Source organism: Penicillium lagena (assembly GCF_028827675.1).
Source record: "Penicillium lagena strain IBT 129212 chromosome Unknown utg000006l_segment0_segment0, whole genome shotgun sequence".
Taxonomy (NCBI): domain Eukaryota; kingdom Fungi; phylum Ascomycota; class Eurotiomycetes; order Eurotiales; family Aspergillaceae; genus Penicillium; species Penicillium lagena.
In genome coordinates this window covers 965,270-984,605 of record NW_026623227.1, presented here as the reverse complement: position 1 = coordinate 984,605, position 19,336 = coordinate 965,270, and the positions used below count along the sequence as shown (strand labels likewise).

General features: G+C 49.9%; 9 protein-coding genes across 9 annotated transcripts; 4 read left to right on the top strand and 5 right to left on the bottom strand.

The window, feature by feature from the left end:
* Window positions 1-226: 226 nt before the first annotated feature.
* N7510_008548 (pre-rRNA-processing protein ESF1) lies at window positions 227-2,486 on the bottom strand (the record flags this gene model as incomplete). The annotated part of the gene is made up of 2 exons (XM_056980473.1): window positions 227-2,352; window positions 2,420-2,486. The coding sequence occupies 2 exons, from the start codon at window positions 2,484-2,486 to the stop codon at window positions 227-229; spliced, it is 2,193 nt and encodes a 730-aa protein (XP_056830682.1).
* Window positions 2,487-2,924: 438 nt separating this feature from the next.
* N7510_008547 (uridine kinase family protein) lies at window positions 2,925-4,685 on the bottom strand (the record flags this gene model as incomplete). The annotated part of the gene is made up of 8 exons (XM_056980472.1): window positions 2,925-3,405; window positions 3,475-3,706; window positions 3,757-3,798; window positions 3,858-3,971; window positions 4,028-4,070; window positions 4,126-4,270; window positions 4,335-4,462; window positions 4,515-4,685. 8 exons carry the CDS (start codon window positions 4,683-4,685, stop codon window positions 2,925-2,927), a joined length of 1,356 nt encoding a protein of 451 aa, XP_056830681.1.
* A 312-nt stretch (window positions 4,686-4,997) lies between these two features.
* On the top strand, window positions 4,998-6,323 carry N7510_008546 (glucose-induced degradation complex GID8; the record flags this gene model as incomplete). The annotated part of the gene is made up of 4 exons (XM_056980471.1): window positions 4,998-5,015; window positions 5,066-5,145; window positions 5,358-5,553; window positions 5,775-6,323. 4 exons carry the CDS (start codon window positions 4,998-5,000, stop codon window positions 6,321-6,323), a joined length of 843 nt encoding a protein of 280 aa, XP_056830680.1.
* A 374-nt stretch (window positions 6,324-6,697) lies between these two features.
* Window positions 6,698-8,207, bottom strand: N7510_008545 (uncharacterized protein; the record flags this gene model as incomplete). The annotated part of the gene is made up of 4 exons (XM_056980470.1): window positions 6,698-7,452; window positions 7,533-7,666; window positions 7,716-8,085; window positions 8,159-8,207. The coding sequence occupies 4 exons, from the start codon at window positions 8,205-8,207 to the stop codon at window positions 6,698-6,700; spliced, it is 1,308 nt and encodes a 435-aa protein (XP_056830679.1).
* A 764-nt stretch (window positions 8,208-8,971) lies between these two features.
* On the bottom strand, window positions 8,972-10,254 carry N7510_008544 (N-acetylmuramic acid 6-phosphate etherase; the record flags this gene model as incomplete). Its single annotated transcript, XM_056980469.1, has 6 exons — window positions 8,972-9,220; window positions 9,281-9,340; window positions 9,412-9,775; window positions 9,828-9,854; window positions 9,929-10,070; window positions 10,131-10,254. 6 exons carry the CDS (start codon window positions 10,252-10,254, stop codon window positions 8,972-8,974), a joined length of 966 nt encoding a protein of 321 aa, XP_056830678.1.
* A 516-nt stretch (window positions 10,255-10,770) lies between these two features.
* Window positions 10,771-12,825, top strand: N7510_008543 (pantothenate transporter liz1; the record flags this gene model as incomplete). Its single annotated transcript, XM_056980468.1, has 11 exons — window positions 10,771-10,842; window positions 10,981-11,017; window positions 11,078-11,179; window positions 11,236-11,514; window positions 11,574-11,638; window positions 11,702-11,904; window positions 11,960-12,102; window positions 12,160-12,312; window positions 12,371-12,484; window positions 12,540-12,604; window positions 12,661-12,825. 11 exons carry the CDS (start codon window positions 10,771-10,773, stop codon window positions 12,823-12,825), a joined length of 1,398 nt encoding a protein of 465 aa, XP_056830677.1.
* Window positions 12,826-13,489: 664 nt separating this feature from the next.
* On the top strand, window positions 13,490-15,246 carry N7510_008542 (fungal specific transcription factor domain-containing protein; the record flags this gene model as incomplete). Its single annotated transcript, XM_056980467.1, has 2 exons — window positions 13,490-13,859; window positions 13,913-15,246. The coding sequence occupies 2 exons, from the start codon at window positions 13,490-13,492 to the stop codon at window positions 15,244-15,246; spliced, it is 1,704 nt and encodes a 567-aa protein (XP_056830676.1).
* A 358-nt stretch (window positions 15,247-15,604) lies between these two features.
* N7510_008541 (Zn(II)2Cys6 transcription factor) lies at window positions 15,605-17,246 on the bottom strand (the record flags this gene model as incomplete). Its single annotated transcript, XM_056980466.1, has 2 exons — window positions 15,605-16,438; window positions 16,491-17,246. 2 exons carry the CDS (start codon window positions 17,244-17,246, stop codon window positions 15,605-15,607), a joined length of 1,590 nt encoding a protein of 529 aa, XP_056830675.1.
* A 421-nt stretch (window positions 17,247-17,667) lies between these two features.
* N7510_008540 (flavin monoamine oxidase family protein) lies at window positions 17,668-19,184 on the top strand (the record flags this gene model as incomplete). The annotated part of the gene is made up of 3 exons (XM_056980465.1): window positions 17,668-18,000; window positions 18,057-18,304; window positions 18,389-19,184. The coding sequence occupies 3 exons, from the start codon at window positions 17,668-17,670 to the stop codon at window positions 19,182-19,184; spliced, it is 1,377 nt and encodes a 458-aa protein (XP_056830674.1).
* Window positions 19,185-19,336: the final 152 nt, after the last annotated feature.

The following is a 19,336-nucleotide window of genomic DNA, read 5'->3' as shown; positions in this document are numbered from 1 at the left end:
TAGAAGCCGACAGAGTCCCGAGATGGTTCACTGGGACAATTCTCAGACAAGAGGGTTCCACGACAACGGAGATCTGGAGGGAAGATGGGAAAGGGTAAAGAGGCCCGGGGAAAGGGAAGACTGGAAGAAAGGGCGGTGAACCGGGGGCACATGATCCCTTCTGCTTCTGGGCCGATTGGCAGCACCTTAACTATGACTTGCTACCTATTCATGTATGTACACCGCACTATGCCTTCGCCTGCCGCTTGACCTTGTCCACCAGCCGCTTGAGATCCTCTGACTCGTCTCCCTTCCTGGCCTTTTGTTTCTTGGTCTTGCCCCTACTCTCAACTACCTCGGCTTCCCCGTCATCCCCGGTCCGCCGCCGCTTACGGCCCTCCTCCAGCAGGGCCTTCATGCCGGATGTCGCCTTAAATCGGGGGTTGGTGGGATCAATGGCGAACTCGTGACTCTCGAACAGGCGCGAAAACCGGGGATCGCTGACATCCACGTTAAAGTCGTCCGCAGCAACAGCAGCGGCGGCGGCCTCCTTGCTTTTGCCCTTGGATTTTCCCTTCCGCCGGGCCTGCTTCTCGGCCTTTTCGATTTCGTTCATGTCGAAATGTTTCATCTCGGCCTTTTTGTCGTCCACCATGAGCAGCTCCAGTTCGGCCCGTTGAGCGGCGGATGCAGCCTCCTCGGCAGCCCGCTCGGCACGCTTCTTGCGCTTCTCTTCCTTGCGACGAGCAGCCGAGGATGCCTTGCTGTCGGGATCCTCGAAGAATGGATCGTTGAAGCCCAGATCTTCCTCGTGCGCTTCTGATGCTTCGGTCGTGACAGGGGCGTCCTTGTCGGCTGCCGCTTCGGTCTCCGTGGGATCCTCTCCGCGTTTCATGGCCTTGAGCTTTTCCTTTCTCCGCTTCTTGCGCTCGCGCTCCTTCCGCACGTACTTGTCCACCGTGCTCTCTTCAATTTCAGGTTCGTTCTCAAAGATCCCATCGTCCCGAACACCACCGGCAAGCCCCGAAGTAAAAGTGACCTCCATCTCGCCAACAGGGGCTTTCGACTTGGAGGAGCGAGCAGGCTCCGTACTCAGCCCCAGTAACGCGCGCATGCGCTGTCTCTCGGCTTCCCGCTTAGATAGCTTGGTGCTGGAACCCCCCTCCGTGGTATTATCCACCACTTCCACTCCACCCTCCTCGTCTTCGTCTTCATCTTCGGAGCTGTCGCTGCCAAGGTAGGCTTTGAGGTCGTTTTCATCAATTTCTAGCCGCGAACCCCGGAACGCACGCGCTTGGGCTTCTTTTCGGGACTTGTCGTCGGCATCCCACGTTAATTTGACCTTGCTGTGCTGCAGCGCATCGGTCACAAACTCGTTGGGCTTGTATCCGTCCGGGATGCGGGAGCACCGGTCCCGAGGCTTGTCGTCCGAGAAGTCGGTGTCCTCGGGGACGAATCGGAGGTCGAAAAAGTTGGCACTAGACAGATACTCTGCGCCGTCCACCAGGTCGTAGACGTGTTTCGCAACGTCCTTGGAAGAGAACGTGAGAATGGCGTAGAAGTAGCGCAGCCGTTCGAGCTGGTAACGCCGGAGCTCCGTAGAGTTGAACTCCTCGCCCGAGTCACTCTTCAACATGGACTTTTTGATTTGTTCTTCCTCCTCATCTGAGTCGAGTTCTTCATCTTCATCCTCGTCAGCGTCTTCCTCTTGGTTGCTGGAGGCGAAGATCTCCTTCGGTGGGCCCTCGGTTTCCTCCTTCTCCATCCGTTCCTTTCCAAACTCGCTAGGATACACAGCGACCTTTGTCACGCGTCCTCCGGTAGGCACAAAACTTGAAAACACCGCCATCAAATCCTCGGCCCGTATATTATCCCAATCGAGATTGACGACAGCTATCCGCTCGGTGACGTCTCCCAGTGGCACATTCGCCTGCTGTTTATCGGGGAAATCAAGTTCATCCCCTTCGTCGACAGCTTCCTCGTCTTCATCTTCACTAGAACTATCCTCATCCGAAGAAGACGAGGAAAACCCACCGTCGCGAGCAGGGTCATATGGTCTGCTCTCGACCCGTTTTAACTCCTTCTGGACTTCGTCGTCATCGTCTGCGCTGAGAATTTTCTCCCCATCTTCCTTTTCCTCCTCCTCATCTTCATCATCATCTTCGTCTTCGTCAAGACGGTAGAATTTCTCAAGCTGCTTCTTGGTATCATCCTTCGCCAATTTGCGTCCGTACCGGTCTACCGCGGCGTTGCGGGAGAAGTCCTTGTCGCGCAACATGTGCGCAAACCGCTTGTCGAGTTTGACATGTGTCTGGCGTTTGCTCGGCAAGCGATATCGAGGATCGGTTTGGATATTGGCAAATCGAGGATCGGCTGTAAAGATTTTTTTCGAGTTAGTGATTTCCATTTCCATTTCTTTTGCGCATTTCGCTGCACGTACTGATCACTGGACCGGCGTCACCCTTTGCACCGGCCTTCTTTTGCTTTTTCTTATCTTGGCCGGCCATCTTGCTCTCCTTTACTGCAACGGGAGTAGGCACACTTGCGATGTTTGAAGGATGGTTAAACAAGAACAGTTCGGATCTGAAAGAGCGGGAGACAATTTTCTTTTTTCTGCCGGCGAAATCGAGGCGGTGGACAAAAGGCGGTCACTAAGACTGAAGTATAAGAGGGTGTGAGAAGATCAACGGTTTAGAGACTAGAGTTGTGGGTAATGATTAAATCGGAATGTGTGTTAGACAGGATTTGCATTAACTGTTCAACCGTTTCGAATAAAATTTGCTAACTTCCGTGTTGGGAACTACAGGTCAGCACGTTTAACAGCACTATCTATTTGGATGTCAACACAAATATATGTTCAGGACTCATTCGCGAAAAATTGACTATGTTGATGTACCACAATAACGCCTCTGGTAAACTAACCCGTACAAGCTCTCTGGATGCGGTCAGGATCCAAAATACCGCCTCTCCATCCACCGCGGCTCGCCCTCTTCCTCAATGCGACCCACAACAACCGTGATCTGCGGATACACAGCAGTCAGCCGCTTCAGACCCATCGCCCCAGCGGCACACGTCACGAAGACAATCTTTTTCTCGTCCACGCCGTGGTCAATCAAAACTCGAACAGCCATCAGCGCAGCACCACCGCTGGACATCTGGGGGTCGAGGAGCATGACCATGGCATGCTCTTCCAGGTGCGAAGGCAGTTTCAAGTAGTGCAACTCGGGCTCATCATTCTCTTTAGTTTGAATCAATAAGCGGCCCGTGATACAGTCGGGAATAGTCCGCTTCAGAGCAGTTTCTAAACATGAGCCCCCACGCAGGATGGCAACGGCTGATATAATGCCCGTGGTGGTCAGGCCGAGGTAGTGGTTGCCTTGTGGAGTTTCCACGCTTGTTGGGACGTATGAAGTCATGTCCAAGGCTCTAGAGAGAGAGAGTTGTTAGGAAGGGAGTTGTTGGGAAAAAAGACCAGATAACCATTAAAATACGCACTTCTCAATTAGCATGGAGGCAAGCCGATCAAAGTAGAACACGAAGTCGACATGCTCTGTCTCGGGGTCCTGCAGAATCGTGTTCATCCCAAGGAACTGGTTCGTCGAGGGCATCACATGCACATTTGGGGGCAGATCGACTTTGGCGGCTAGTAAACCGAGCTTGCGCAACTCCTCGGTATGCACCTCGGACTTTTCTTCAAGTTTGCGCTGGATGTGCTTGACAACCATGTCTGACTTGGTTAGTATTTAAGCTGACAAAGAATGTCCAAAGGTGACAAACCGATGGCGGTCTTGTTTTCAATTCCACGCGGAATGATGATATCTAGAGCTGGACTTTAGAATACCAAACAAACGAAAAGGAAAAAGAGACGATTTGCCTACCGGAGATAATTCGCTGGGGGTCTACGTATGTCTTGAGAGATGGCTTGACAAAGTCAAACCACTGTTTGATGATTCCTTCAATGTCTCGCCCTCTTTCACGGACATCTCGCAACACTGGATCCCTCCCCGTCAGTGACCTAGGCCATTCTCCAAATTGGGGCAAGACGTACCTCTGCGGCCCAAGCAGACATCCATATCTGCCTCCACGAAGATCTAGCCATTGCATTAGCCGTGCTAGCCCTTTCAACCAACGGGGCCGAAGCTGTACCTTGACATCTAGCATCTCCACGATTCTTGGATCATGAAGTGCCAAGATTCCCTCTAGGATCAGCACCCGAGGCGAGTAGAGGGTGGTCGTTTGGGGTTGGCGCTGGTGATCAGCAAAGGAGTAGATCGGAATATTGGCTTTTTGGCTTGGCATCATATGCCGGTCAGCACAAACCGACGAGACGTTGCGCCGAACAGGGCAACCCTCACCCCTTTTTTAAATCGCGGAGCGTTTTCACCAGAAGATCAAAATCGATCGAATCCGGGCAGTCAAAGTCGTAATTGTTGGCATGCGCTAAGCGATGCTCTTCTGGAGATAACGACTTGTAGAATGAGTCCTGGGCCGGGTATTAGTCCGCATCTAGACACACTGGAAGAAAGAATATGTACCATGACGAGAATCACCACCCACGGCAGATTCAATGACCGCACGATCTCCATGGCCACCGAGGTCTTGCCGGACCCCGAGCTGCCGGCGATGCCAATAATGCTCAAGTCTTGCCATGGCGGGCAGTAGCGCACCTCCGGGGTGTGGGAGTAGAAAGGCGAGACTGACTCCATGACCAAGCCAGCAGCAAGGCATGCAAGAATCAATCAGTGACCTAACGTCGCATTATTCCACTCGTCTCGAAGTGGTCCACGTCGGGCTTAGCGCGCGTGACTTCGCTTGTTGCGATTACCTAAGCACTGTCAATTTTCTTCCCGTTTGCTCTTTCCGCTCTTTTCTGTTCTTTTCCTCTTCACACCTTCCCTCCCCTTGTCTGCCTCGACCAGCGTTCTGCCCTTCCCCCATGGCCGTCGTCTGCAGGGCTACACACTGTTTCAGTCACGGCTAGCTTTGAGTACCTCTTCGCTGCCTGTCCCCCCGGCATTATGGCTTCGGCCAATATTGTATGCTGCCCGGATTGACACCCGTGGTTGCTGGCTTTAACACACAGCAGATGTCTCGTACCCCCTCGACGACCACGCCGACCTGGCATCAGTTTGAGCGCAAGGTCGACGAGGTCAAACCATCCAAAACGTGAGTCCTCCCCATCATTGCCGCCTTTTCCGGCCCTTCCCCCTATGACACCTCACATGATGCACCTTGAAAATCAAGTTGGGAATCTCTCTGAAAACCCTTGTAGAGAACATATTAACTTGTCTATCTGAAATTTCCCCCATTTGTCTTAACTTGGCGAATCTTGACTTGCGATGCCTTTTGCGGAAAATGGCTGACAGTCGAGTTTACAGTGACATCAACTACTTGGTAATGGACTACTTGATCACGAACGGCTACCCATCTGCAGCGAAGAAATTCGCAGCCGAGGCCAATATCCAGCTCAGCACAGATCTGGAATCCATCCAGGAAAGGGTTGAGATCCGGACGGCCATCCACTCGGGTAACATTCAGGTGGCGATTGAGAAGATCAACGAGCTGAATCCTCAGGTAAGAACCATTCGTTTCATGTACTCTCTGCCCCCCTTCCCCTCCTCTTTGCTATGATTATATCAGTTTCATGCACCACTCCTAACTATCCCCTTCGGGGGTGTTGTGGAAAAACACTCATCTTCAGTCCTCAGTATGAGCAACAACAACATCTTGTTGTTTCCAATCACAAAATATTTGTCTATGCTGTTCAAGTTCCACGGCTAACCAGCATATCTCAGATCCTCGATGAAAACCCATCGCTGCACTTCTCATTGCTGCGCCTCCAGCTGGTGGAGCTGATCCGGTCCTGCACATCCACTCCGGATGGCGACATCAGTCCCGCACTGGAGTTTGCAACCTCGCAGCTCGCTCCACGAGCACCGACGAACCCCCAGTTCCTGGAAGATCTGGAGCGGACGCTCGCACTACTCATTTTCCCAAGCGACAACCTGGCCCCTTCACTCGCCGCTCTTCTAGACCCGAGCCTGCGTAAGGACATCGCGACTCGCGTCAACGAGGCCATCCTGCAGAGCCAGGGCGTTAATAAAGAGGCCCGTCTCCGGAACCTCGTGAAGCTGCGCGCATTCGCTGAGAACAAGGCCCGCGATGCGAAGAAAGATATCCCCGAGAAGCTGGATCTCGGTTTGGTCGGCGACGCCCAGGATAGCTCGTCCGGCAACCAGAACAGCAGCAGTAACAGTAATAGTAATGAGAATGGCACCAGCCAGAATGGAGCCAGTGACACCGTGATGACCAACAACGGCGATATCGACCCGATGATCTCATGATCGTTTATATCACTAACCGGTCTGGTTGAATTTGCCGTTGGATGGTCCCGTCTCTCTGACTATTAGATTTGTGACGACATGACACGTACTACCAGCTATTTGTTGTTTTGAAGACTTTTTTCTAGCGCGGGCGTCTTGGAGCAAGAACATCACGGTTCTGGCGATGGGCCAGGCTTACAATACTTTGTTGAGCATTACAATAAACTTGATTCTTCATACCATTGTGGTTTTTTGAGTCGTAAAACGAGGCGTCAGAACGGTGTCGAATATAAAATATTCTTGTCCTGGTCTACATGATTTAAGGATCTTTGACTCCACTGTAAACAATTCTAAAAGTACTTAATAAATCGTAACAATGATAATGAGACAACCTGTCACATCAAAATTCTCCCCAGGATGCCCACCTTCGCAAATTCTTGATCCTTAACAACCATTTCCATAACGTGCCGATAGTTCTCTCCCGGAGTGACTAACCCCAGAACGGACGGCTCTACCGTCTCTGCATCCATTGCAACAGGAACGCTTCGGCCACAAACACACAGGAAACCAAGCAACGCAAATAAAACAGCTTCCTTAGCACTGGGGTCCAGCGTGGTAGGGCCATCGTCATCTCCAAGCCTCATAACTCTACTCTGGGGGAAGCGCGCTCTCAAGTGTTTGAGAATGTTAGGGTTGTAGGCACCTCCACCGCAGATATAGATTTCGTCAATGTTCCTCCTACCCTCGCCTAGAAGAGGCAAGACGATGCTCTCATACGCCCTGGCGATCGACTCGGTTGTGATACGGGTGATGGTGGCAATGATGGCCGCAGGAGATTTGCCGGATGATTGCATCTTTTCGACAAGTGACCGAGCCACGTCATCTGAGAAGAGTTCCCGCCCTGTAGTTTTTGGCGGCTGGAGTTGGAAGTATGGCTCGTTGGTCAAGTAGTCTTCGACAACTGCGTGGTCGATTTCTGTTTCGCCTTGGGCACCGAGTGCTCCATCGCAGTCAAAATGCTCCTTGTTGTTTGTTAGAAGGCGCATGGCAGCGTCGATAAAGACATTTCCAGGCCCGGTATCAAAGGCAAAGTATTTCGATTCTGAATCTGCAGCCTTTAAACTGCTGGCTGGGAGGACGGTTGCATTTCCTATGTTAAGCGTCAATAGACTGATTACACAGGCTCGGTTAGGGCTGAAATTTGGAATGCTGCGCCGTTCATCCACTTACCTATGCCGCCAATATTTTGACTAATACGTGTTAACTCAGGGTTTGACAGAAGCCCAGCTTCGAAGAAGCCGGACAACGGCGCACCCTGGCGGCCGGCTGCTAGCTCAGCAACCCGAAACCCGCTGACAACTGTCCTGCTCTGTGGTCAGCACATAGATTTGTACCAAGTAGCCATAGAGTTACTCCAGGGCCTTCTCGTACCTTTTAGTACCATAAGAAATCACGGCAGGCTCCGCCATCTGCAGCGTCGAGCGCTTTTCTCCTACGGGCTGGTGCCATAGTGTCTGTCCGTGACTCGCAACGAGGTCAACTTGGGCCAGGTCCACACCGGACTCCTCGATTGCCCGTGTAAACTCTCTTCCTAGCTCAAAATTGAGGTCACATACTTCAGCCATAGAGGTAGCCGCGCTAGCCCCGGCGTTAGGACGACATAGACGAAGGACCTGGGAGCGGATATTTGGGTTGACTGGGACTTCTGTGTACGAGAGAAGCTCAATTTTCACGTCTGCCGACGACGGAATGGAAGATATACGACAATGAGCAACATCAATACCTAAATCAAGATGTTTAGATATATAGTCATAATATCTTCTAGTCTCGCCAGTCTGCATAGGCCAGGAACTTACCATCCACACTGGTGCCACAGTTCAATCCCAGGATATTGAGGGTGACCATGATGTAGGCTGAACTCTTTCCCTCAGCGGGGACTAAGTATTTGTAGTAAATGTTTTCTCTTGTAGGTAAAAAGAAGAAAGAAAGGAAAGTAGGAAGGAAGAAAGAAAAATAGAGTAGAAGGGTCCTCGACCCTGTTGAGGAAAATGCCCGGCTTGACCAAATATTTGCAGTGGAAATCAACTCGAACGTCCTTGGTTGGCTCAGTCCACAGCGTTGGAATATAGAGGGTAGCAACTTCTCGAAACAAAGTCGCCTAATCTCCCCGAATCGATCGGAAACAGTCACTTGACCGCACGATGTTTTATATGTGGACCAGTAGAACGCCCGTTGCGTGAGAGCACGTCCCTGATCAGATTCGCTCGGGTCCTGATGGTGGGGGCGAAATAGTGGGCCACACAACGGGTTATCCGTAGATGGCCTCAAGGGGTACTATCTCAATACCTATGGTGTTGACTAGTGGATTCTCACACCAGGACCGTTGAGCTTGCCAATTGCAAAATGGTACTCTTGCACAATGTATACCCCCTCGATTAACAATAATAACGATTAGCATATTTGCTAAGTTCTTGATGTATTTCGGGTGAAACTTTGACCAGGAGGAACCTAGCGCCTAGGACAGGCAAAGAGAAAGAATCTTCAAAAGACTTTTGTGGACAATTTTCTTGGCAAAAGAACAGAAAGGCACGGACATGATGAATTCCCTTCACTTCTATAACAGGGGCTAGTAAACTTGCAAGAGCACTCGTTTAGTCCATGAACCACCTTTACTCCATCTCTAATGCTGTCTTCAGTGACCCCGTTGAGGCTTGTAGCTTTGCCTTGCCCTCTTCAAGCGAACATCCAGAGGTAGCCACGAGAATGCTGAGTTTGACATGACCATTACAGCGGGCCAATATCTCATCGAGGACATCGTCTCTACTAACGTCGAAAACGGCCGTCGGGGGGACGATGGCCCGAACGACGCGGCGTGCTCGGTCACGCAGCTTCTCATTTGAAATTTTCAAATCAACCATCTGCGTGTATATTAGCAGGCCGGAGGACTAATGAGGGATGACTGGCATAGATAAACTAACCAAATTGCCGTATGTTTTCCCAGCTCGGATCTGTGAGCCTGTGGAAATCATATTCAAGATCTGAGCACCGTCGCAAAGTTAGCCCAGGTTTTACTTTGAAATATTCGACATTAGAAAGCTGCAGGTCATACCATTTTGGTCGCGGTGCCCGCTTTGAGACGAGTACTCCCAGTCACAACTTCGGGACCAGTGACACACTCGATCAAAATGTCACAGAGTCCCTCTAGTGCGCTTGGATGCACACAGGCGAGACCAAGCGTGGCTGCTCCAACCGAATTTGCGTATTTGATACTTCCTAAAACATAAGGGGTCCGCCCCGACGAGGCAATGCCTATAAGGACGTCGTTCTCGCCTAAAGGAGGGGACAACATCGCAAGGTCAGCCGCACCCATTTCTTCTGAGTCCTCAGCGCCTTCGACCGCGTTTCGGATAGCATGATCTCCGCCGGCTATCAATCCAATGAACTGTCCTGGCGGTGCAGAGAATGTGGGTGGACTTGGGACTTCGTTAGTGCTGCTAATGACAGGCTCAAAAGAGGTTTACTTACATTTCAGACGCGTCTAGGACACCTAACCTGTATCATAGCAATAGTCAACTATCAAACACCGACATGGCAACATGGCACTGAGTGAGACGATGATTGAATACCTTCCACTAGTCCCGGCACCGGCATAGATGACTCGCCCGCCCGCAAGTATGCGTGGTACGATCACATCGATTGCAAGGGCAACTTGGGGTAGACAGGTCTCAACGGCCTTGGTAACAGTTGCGTCTTCTTTATTGATGATCTCTGTGGCAAAAGAATAAATTAGTCGTGACAGGGTATTATATCAATGATACTTGAACCTACGACATAGCTCTAAGGAGGAGACTTCGTCGATCTTTGAGGTGTTCGAGTTCTGCTGCTCCGTTTGCAGCTTGGCAAGCCTTATGGTTGAAGGCGCCGGGTGGCTTGCAATGATCGGGGCATTCATTGTTGTAATTAACACAGGTGCCTCGTGCTTTGGATCAATTTGACTGCACGAGACTTTATCTTTCCAATGGGAGAAATTTCGGCGCCGAGGGAGCTTAACAGAGATCTTGAACTCACGAAGCCTCGCGCTGAATTCGAGAACTTGGCAAACAAATTCTCATTTCATCGGGGTTGGCTTGTTCGGGAGATTGCAGCCGATACATAAATTTGATGACCTGGCCACGGCTCACCCGCCCTATCTGTCGGGTTATCCGTCGCGGAGACAAGACCCACCAGATCCATGGCCCCTGGTCGTGCAGGGGTGAAAATTCGCGGGGAAGATGGAAGAACTAAAACTTTTCATGCGAACATATCGAATACTCAGTTCATTTCTATAAATCAACCGGGTCCAACCTTCATCACAAAACGGTCCGTCCTGTAAAACCCTTTCCGCAGCATTGGATCCGCTGAGAACTACAGATTCAGCAATTCACCCCGCAGCTATCTTCGACGAGGTACCCATTCTGCGTCCACGAAAATGGGGGTCAACTTTGACAAGTTTCGCGTGGCCGTCTGGGGTGAAGCCCCGACAAGTCCAGAAGAGCGCAAGGTAGGGAGCTTTCCCAGCGGCCTATGCACACAGTCACTAACATCGGAGAACCCAGTTACTGAGGAAGATAGACTTCTTTATCCTTGTACACAGCCTGCCACTGATATTTACCAAATTGGCTGCTAACTAGCGTCATAGACTTACTGCTGTATTGCCTTCTTCTTCAATTACCTAGGTGAGCACTTCGGTTTTCTAGTACCTCTCCACACTGTTTGACTAACATAAGCCTGAACAGATCGTGCCGTTCTAGCAAACGCGTATGTGTCCGGGATGCAAGAAGACATCAACATTACTGGTAATCAATACAACCTCCTGGTTACCTGTCTTTCGGTTGGCTGTAAGTCATAACCTTCACTCCAATTGTTCATGTTGGCCCGTGCTCATTCACTGCAGACATCATAGGACAGGTACCTCATAGCCTTGTGATTCAGAAGGTCGCTCCTCGAATCTGGTTCCCGCTGATGACAGTCGTTTGGTCTATCTTAACCATGTCCTGTGGAGCCTGCCACAACTTCAGCCAACTGGCCGCCGTGCGTTTTTTGCAAGGTATGGCAGAAGCGTCTACCTACAGTGGTACGCAGTATATACTAGGCAGCTGGTACAAGGGGTCTGAAGTCGGTAAACGTATTGGGCTCTTCCAAGCTTCTGGAATGGTGGGAACCATGTTTTCAGGTAAGCTTGCTAGTGGTAATGGTGACACATAGAACAGTGAGATTGATGACCTTTACCAGGTGTCTTGATGACCGCTGTTTGGGAGACGATGAACGGTGTAGCTGGATTGTCTGGCTGGCGATGGGTTGGTAGTTCCCTATAAGAGACAGTGATAGCGGTTATCTGATGCTAACTAATATACGGATAGTCTTTCATACTTGATGGAATCATCACCCTGCCCGTCGCCCTCTTCGGTTTTGTCTTCTTTCCGGATCTTCCTGAGTCGACTAAGGCATTCTACCTCAAGCCTCATGAAAAAGAGCTAGCTGTCAGCCGTTTACCACCTAAGAACGCAGACGGACACAATATTGGATTTTCACTGGTCAAGAGAGTCCTGCTTACACCCAACTTGTAAGTATTGCGCCCAAATCACTTTCTCAAGCTGTGCCTAATTTTCTGTGTTAAGCTGGATTTTCAATATTTTCTGGATGATCGGTGGAGCATTGGAAGCTTTTTCTACACAGACATGCATGGTCCTATGGATGAAAGCTTCGGGCTTATTTACCGTTCCACAGAATAACATGTATCCGCTCGGAATCACTGCCATTGGTTCGTACATAGTACATTTTATTTGTCGGAGAGCTAATGAAGGCTGACTTCCTTTAGGTATTGTACTCACCTTGGGTACTTCCGTAGCAATTGATGCCACGGGAGTCCACTCTTTATATGGTTTCTTTGCCTGCTCTGTCCAAATAATTGCGTGCATTATCCTCCTTTGCTGGAACATGGTTGGGACTGATGCAAAGATGGCAGCGTTTTGTAAGTACCAAAGCGTGCGAACTTCTCGAGACTTTCTGGAGTTAACTGATTGAGATAGATTTGGCGGGAACGGCGTATTCGATCCAACCCGTCGTTTTCACATGGGCAAACAAGATCTTATCACGAGATGGCGATGATGCTGCACGAGCTGTTACTCTGTTCTCCATGAATGGTTAGTTCCCCCCTCCTTCAGTTAATTCTATAGGAGATATACTTAAGTAGCACAGGCGCCTCTTCTGTCTTGTACGCTTTTTGGGGCATCGCACTCTATCCGACAACAGACGCTATAACAGTAAGTCTTATGCTTTTACTATATATCAATATCAAAAACTTACTGAAGAAAATTAGGGGTTCTTCAAGGGAACTGTTACAATGGTCGTCGTCAGCGTCAGCCTTGCGGGATGGATCTGTGTTGTGTGGTGGCAGGATGTGAGGACGATGCGCCAACATGATGCTCAAACAGACCGGGAGTTAAACCTCGAGGAGGCTAAAAGGTCACATGAACAGCTTTAACAGAAGAGGCACAAGGTGGAATAAATCATGTCAATTACTTGAGATACATTTTGGTCCAGCCTGTTGAGCAGTCTACAACGAATCTTTGGCTCTGGCCCTCAAATAAGTCGACATGTCGAAGTAGATTTTTGCGATTATCTGCGCTGCAGTATGTGTTATCAATGACTGAATCGGTTGTACGATGACAAAGTGGCTTGTGATAAGAGCTCCGAAAGGAATATGAGACGAATGGAGCCAGCCCTACTGTACGACTCCTTTGAGCACTAGGTTTTGCATCGTGGATTGGCTGGTCTCCAAATCCAGCGCCACGACCAATAATAGCATTACAATTTACCAGTGGGTCCTCCATACTTGGACGTACGAGGCCCACTTCCATCCCGACGGCTCTTCGGCTCTTCCGCCATCTCCAGCGAAACCAGGAGCACGTTGCGTCTCCACCATTCCCACGAGCACTATTGCGAGCCATGAGGCGAGGCTTTGTCAGGACTCCGCTTGCCTGCAACACATGGTATGGATCCGATCACACGTCCCTAGTAATGTTCGGGACTGATGAGTTTCTAGCCGGAGTCGCAAGACCAAATGTGATGGCCTTCGCCCCCAGTGCGGTCGTTGCACAGCCAAGGGACTACAATGCCTGTGGTCTGCCCCAGATCCTATACATCGAATGTCGCCTAGTTCGCCTGCTCAAACCCGGGAATCCTCAGAGGTCACCGCACACTTCAGAGCTCGGTCGCCACGGCACGAAGAGACTGATCAAAGCCCCAGCTTCCAGCATGGCCTCCAAATCTGTCTGGATCATTTCTTTGAACGGCATTTTGCAAGCGACTTTTGTTCATTTGACTACCGGCTAGACTTTGAGCACAAGTGTAGACAAGATACCCTCCTCGCTTCATCAGTTATAGCGCTATGTGGCAGGTACCTAGCGCAGCAGGATGCGCAAGCTCTCTTCGGGCTTACTTCAGCACGTCAAGTCTCGCGAAATTACTTACAGAAAGCCCGGTATCTGGCCAAGGTGAAATCGGACGAGCCAAGCGGTAAGTGTCGCGCATGCCTTGATGATCCTCAAATGTTTACAACGCAATCGCAGTTTCACATATCCAGGCCAATCTCATAGTCGCCATGGCAGAGCTTCTCGCGAACTCTGGTGCGCGTCAGTGGCTTTTCTCAGGCACAGCCATTCGAATGGCTGAGATCATGAGACTCAACAAGGAGTTTCATCAGAAACACACACCCCGAGACCAAGAGATCCGAAGACGCACCTTTTGGGCATGTCTTCTCTTCGACAGGGCACTAGCATACCTGCTTGCTAAGCATCGAACAATTAATCTCGACACCGTCTCTATTGCTGTGCCTAGTGCTGATGCGTCACTAGTCTACCAAGAGGAGACTAGAGGTGTGAGCTTAGACGAGCTGGCTACTCAGCGTAGACCGTCAGATCTAGGTCTCACTCCGTACTTGATCAAGGCCATCTGCCTTTGGAGTGACCTAGCTGACTTCGTGGTCTACTCTCGTAGGCGTCTAGACTGGCACCCTCCGACTGACTCTCGAAGCACCCTCTTTATCCAGCACGCGTCCCTGCGCTCCTGGGTCGACGAGCTACATCCGAGTCTCCGTTGGAGTGCTGACAACTATAAGAACCAATGTGCCCTTGGTCAGAAGAGTCCCTTTGTGGCGATGCATTTCATATTGCGCTCAGCCTCGTGCGTCGCCCATCAATCCTATCTGCCTCAACGGACGGCCTATACTATGCTTGTCGACATTGTCGACGCTGCTGGTTGGTCATATTTTCACAGGGACGAATCGCTCATCAAGACTTGCGTGAACAGCGCTCTGCAGGTTGGGGAGATGCTCTCATATTTGATGGACGATATGGAGCATGAGTCCTCATTGCAAACCATTTGGGTGGCCGCCTCAATTCTTATTGCTGCCAACACATTTCTTTGGCTTCAATACGCACGAGATGAGACATTTTCAGACGAGAATATGGTGAAGGAAGCCAATCATTACTTCAACCTCGTCCGTCAGGTCATGACATGCTGGGTTTCTGAGTGGAAAGCCGCGAGGCAGTGGCTTGGCGCCCTTGACATCATGCATGACCTGTATAAAGCAGCTTACCTCGGCGAGGTAAGTGAGAATATTCTTGTCGGGCGAGACAGCGGCAGCGTAGCCGCAAATTCGCCCGATTCTGAAAATGAAGACGAGGAGGACGCGGCCAACGATTTTCGGCCACAGCCTGGCGATGGGTATCCGTCGCTCATCTCCCTGCCGAACCTGCAGGCTTCAGTAAAATTCGCCACGGGGGATACGTCTGCAAAGTCAATAAGCGTACCATCGATATGGCTACAACTGTCAGGTGGTTGGCCGCACGGATATATGGGAGCGGAGAGCCTTCTCGAAGCGGCTGGGGAGATCGATATATAATCCAGCGCTGTTCTGGAGTGCTAGATGTAAGAATACCCATGATTGAACTACATAGAGTTCGAAAAGTCAAAAAGATTAAAAAGAAAGACACAAGTCACGCGATAGGTATTAAGTATTAAAACAGTATACGAGCTTTGAACATCGACGGCAAATGCCTGAAGCTGGTCTCGTTCAATGTTTGACAGAAATTTGTCTTGTTTAGCATCAATCATAAACGAAAGTTTTGAATCCGGCTGCTGCAGACGTTTTTACCTGCTAAAGCATGTTTTGAGATCATTACCCTGTCCAAGGCAGTTAATAGTGACCCTGACCCAACGAGAATGCTTAGAGACGATATCATTACTGCTGTCCTGAAATATTACACAACACCATAGTTATATCCGTGCTTTCCCATCAGCAAACCAAGCCCATAGGGACCAATGGAGTATTCATCATTATCAGCCCAAAGTAATTCCAAAAGCCAGCTCGCCACGACTGTGTTTCTCATCAAGTACTTGTTGTGCGAAAGCTTGTCTTTCAAAACCTTGCGCTGTTTCTCTTTAACAAGGCAAGAGCCAATAATAATCAGGGGCCACATTAAAATGCAGGAGTAATTCGTAGTTAAAATCTGTGGTAGATGAGACATGGCTATATCGATGTGAGACTGCAAGTGAGAAATTCTCAGAGCGTTGTGCTTCGAAACTGGAGACACCGTGGACTCCAAAAAGATTAGCAGGGCGTATCGGTATACTTCGAGTGTTGCTGTTCGCTCTGAGTCCCAGGCGCCGGCGTGCTCTGTAGCTGGAGGATTCCAATTCACGGTTGTCTTTATTAAACTATTGTAGATACCGAAGCTGTCGGGATCCGGGTATTCACTGAGGCACCCATGCTGCGCAGCAAAGAAGGAAATTTGGGAGATCAGCTCGAAAAGACCATGTACACCACCAAACATGACACCAAAGGCCCCAAATTCGTTGAGATCATCAAGTGATTGAAGAAATGTGTCATGGATAAGTGCCCTGTCTTGGTTCATTCCGAACGGGGTGATGTTGTTGGATAAAACGAGATAGGAATAGACTTCCATTATGAATCCATAGAGCTTGCGCTCCTCTCCTGTCTTGAATTCGCGCTGCTTGCTTTGTAGTTTAAGAATTAAATGCCGACTGGCGCGAAGGTGGATGAACAGAGAACCATTCAAGTCTCCGGAGAGGGTCTGACATAATTAGTGATTTCAAGAACGGGAGCAATCCATTCTGCAAAAATACCTCATAATGACATAGAATAACTAAAGTCAAAGACACCCTAAGCAAAGCCAGGGGCTCTTCTAGAAGAGCTTCATCTTTGGATATACGCCGAAGGGTTCGCAATACCAAGCAATAGTGCTGGTAAGTAGCTTGCTGAAGTTCAGTCTGTTCCTGTGACTTGAATGATAAATGTGCTCCACTCAATGCAAGGATACTGTGCATGAGAAGATCGTCGTTATAAGCGATGGGCATGATCCATGAAACGAATGGGATGTTTTGCGCCGGGGCGGTAGCTAACAAAGGACCTGTCTTTTCGATGTAATGCGATAAAAGAACTTGCGAGGCCGGTAGAAGCATCCCTGCTCGCCTCGGACTCAAGAATGTGCTCAGTTCTCGTGACCAGACAATGTTGTCGTTGGGGATGTCGGGTTCGTCCTTGTCCTCTGTTTCAGGAGAAGTGCCATGAGCCTCGCTGACAGGAGATGAATATGCCTCTGCCAACCCATCACAACTGATTAGGCTAGTCTTGGAGGTGACTTGGTCACAATAACTCCTCTGTTTACCATCAAGCCCGAATGTTCGAGTTATATGCGGGGGCCAAGAACAGTCAAGCTTGTTTCGGGCGCACGATAAACATTGTGGTTTTTCTTCGTCACATTTCTTCTTGCGGTGGCGACAGGTAAGACAACCAGTTCTCACACGACCGAACACTCGGCTCGTTCGACGACTACTTCTCTCGGAGCCTCGCTGGGCCCTGGGTGAGAATGAAGCCGGCATGTTGCGCACAGGGAAAGAGGGTACCTAGCCTTAAAGCTATAGAGTGGTGAAGGAGGCGTGTGAGAACTCAGGCCTCGGCAGCCCAGGCTCCACCCCAAAAAACCAGCCTATATCGGAACCTAGTCGTATGGACGCCGCTAAAAAGGAGTCATGTGAGTTGAGAAGCCGGGGTGAGTGGGGTAAGGGTCGATAAACGCGGTTGGAGATAAGACATCGCTTCGGTGTTTTCGCGGGGGCCCGAGTTGACATCATCCGGGTTTTGTCTGCTACTCTTGGGGTATAAAACGAATCGCCATAGTAATGGGGAACCTTTAATTTCATCTTTGATCGTCCGGCATATCGATTCAGTTTCCCCATAATTAATCCCTTACCATCTCGATTCATTTGCTCCCGACATCTCCAGCAAAAGCGAAGATTGGCCATGTCGATGACAGCCAAGCCCTCATACGACGTGGTCGTAGTTGGTGCCGGCCTGAGTGGTCTTCAAGCTGCTCTTACAGTCCGTGCTGCAGGATTCACTGTTTGCGTCTTGGAGGCGAACAACCGAGTCGGGGGCAAGACCCTCACCCTCCAATCCTGCGAGAAGGGATTCAATGATATGGGTGCGGCCTGGATAAACGACACCAATCAAAGCGAAATGTTCAAACTCTTTCAGAAATATGGCATTGACGCTGAAATGCAACTGGATCATGGAGACAGCGTCCTTGAGCCCGCGGTGGGGTCTATCGTGAAAGTGCCGTACGGCCAACTTCCCGTACGTATAGCCTCACTTGATCCCCAAATACCCAGTATACTCATTATGATTTGAAGGGTGATCCAACCGTGTTCACGAACCTCATGGAGGTTCTTCGAGCAGAGTCTGCCATCGTGGACTTGAACAACCCTTCCAACTCTCCAGGTGCTAAGGAGATTGACCAAACAACTTTCGAGGATTTTTGCATCAGCAGAACCAAGTCTGACGAAGCGGCTGATATTGCCGATCTGATATGCAGTGCACTTTTGGGGGTGGAAAGTGACGAAGTCAGCGCCTTGTTCATGTTGCACTATATTAAATGCGGGTGCGGAATCGACAACCTCCTCTCGGATGGAAAAGACGGAGGACAATATTTACGCAATAGACAAGGTATTTAACATTGAGAAAGAGCGCGTCTGCTGTTGATTTTGGGCGCTAACGGTCTAGGCAATCAAACCATCTCCCGGAAAATGGCCAAAGAACTGGGTCCACGCTCAGTCCTCCTACGTAATCCTGTTACTTCAATTGAACAGTCGCAAGGCACTAAATGTGTGATTACAACAGAGAGTGGTCTGGTGGTTCATTCTCGGAAAGTCATCGTCTCGGTTCCTACAACTCTCTACCCATCAATTAAATTTAACCCTCCTTTGCCCGAGAAAAAAGCAGCTCTCGGCGAAAACACAGCAATGGGATATTACAGCAAGATGATATTCGTTTTTCACAAACCTTGGTGGCGCAATGCTGGTTTCTCTGGCTGTTTGGACGCCGAGATCGGTCCCATCAGCTTTTCTCGCGATACCAGCATTCCTGCTGACAGCCAGTGGTCAATCACTTGCTTTATCGTCGGAGAGAGAGGAAGGCAATGGTCTAAACTATCCAAGGCGGCTCGTTATCGTCAAGTATGGGAGCAATTCTCCAGGGGATTCGGAAAATTTGTCGAGAATGTACCCGAGCCAGCAAACACCCTGGAGGTTGAGTGGCTCAAGCAAGCCTTTTTTCTTGGGGCTCCATGCCCAGTCATGGCTCCCGGAGTGATGACTACTGTGGGCACTGAGCTGACAACATCTTTTGAAAACATACACTTTGTAGGTACCGAGACTGCATCTGTTTGGCGTGGATACATGGAGGGTGCCGTGCGCTCTGGGCAGCGAGGAGGTGCCGAAGCTATTCAGGCATTATCTAAAGAACTCAATGGCCGAGGTTAGAAGCCCTTATGTCTTTTGAGACGTATCACGGCCATAGAAGCAATATAAAAGTGGCTCTTGAAATTATCCGAGATAATGTATTCAACAAGGTTACAAAAACGTGTTATACAGCATTGAGAAACGATAAACCAATAACAATCGTAATTAAGGAT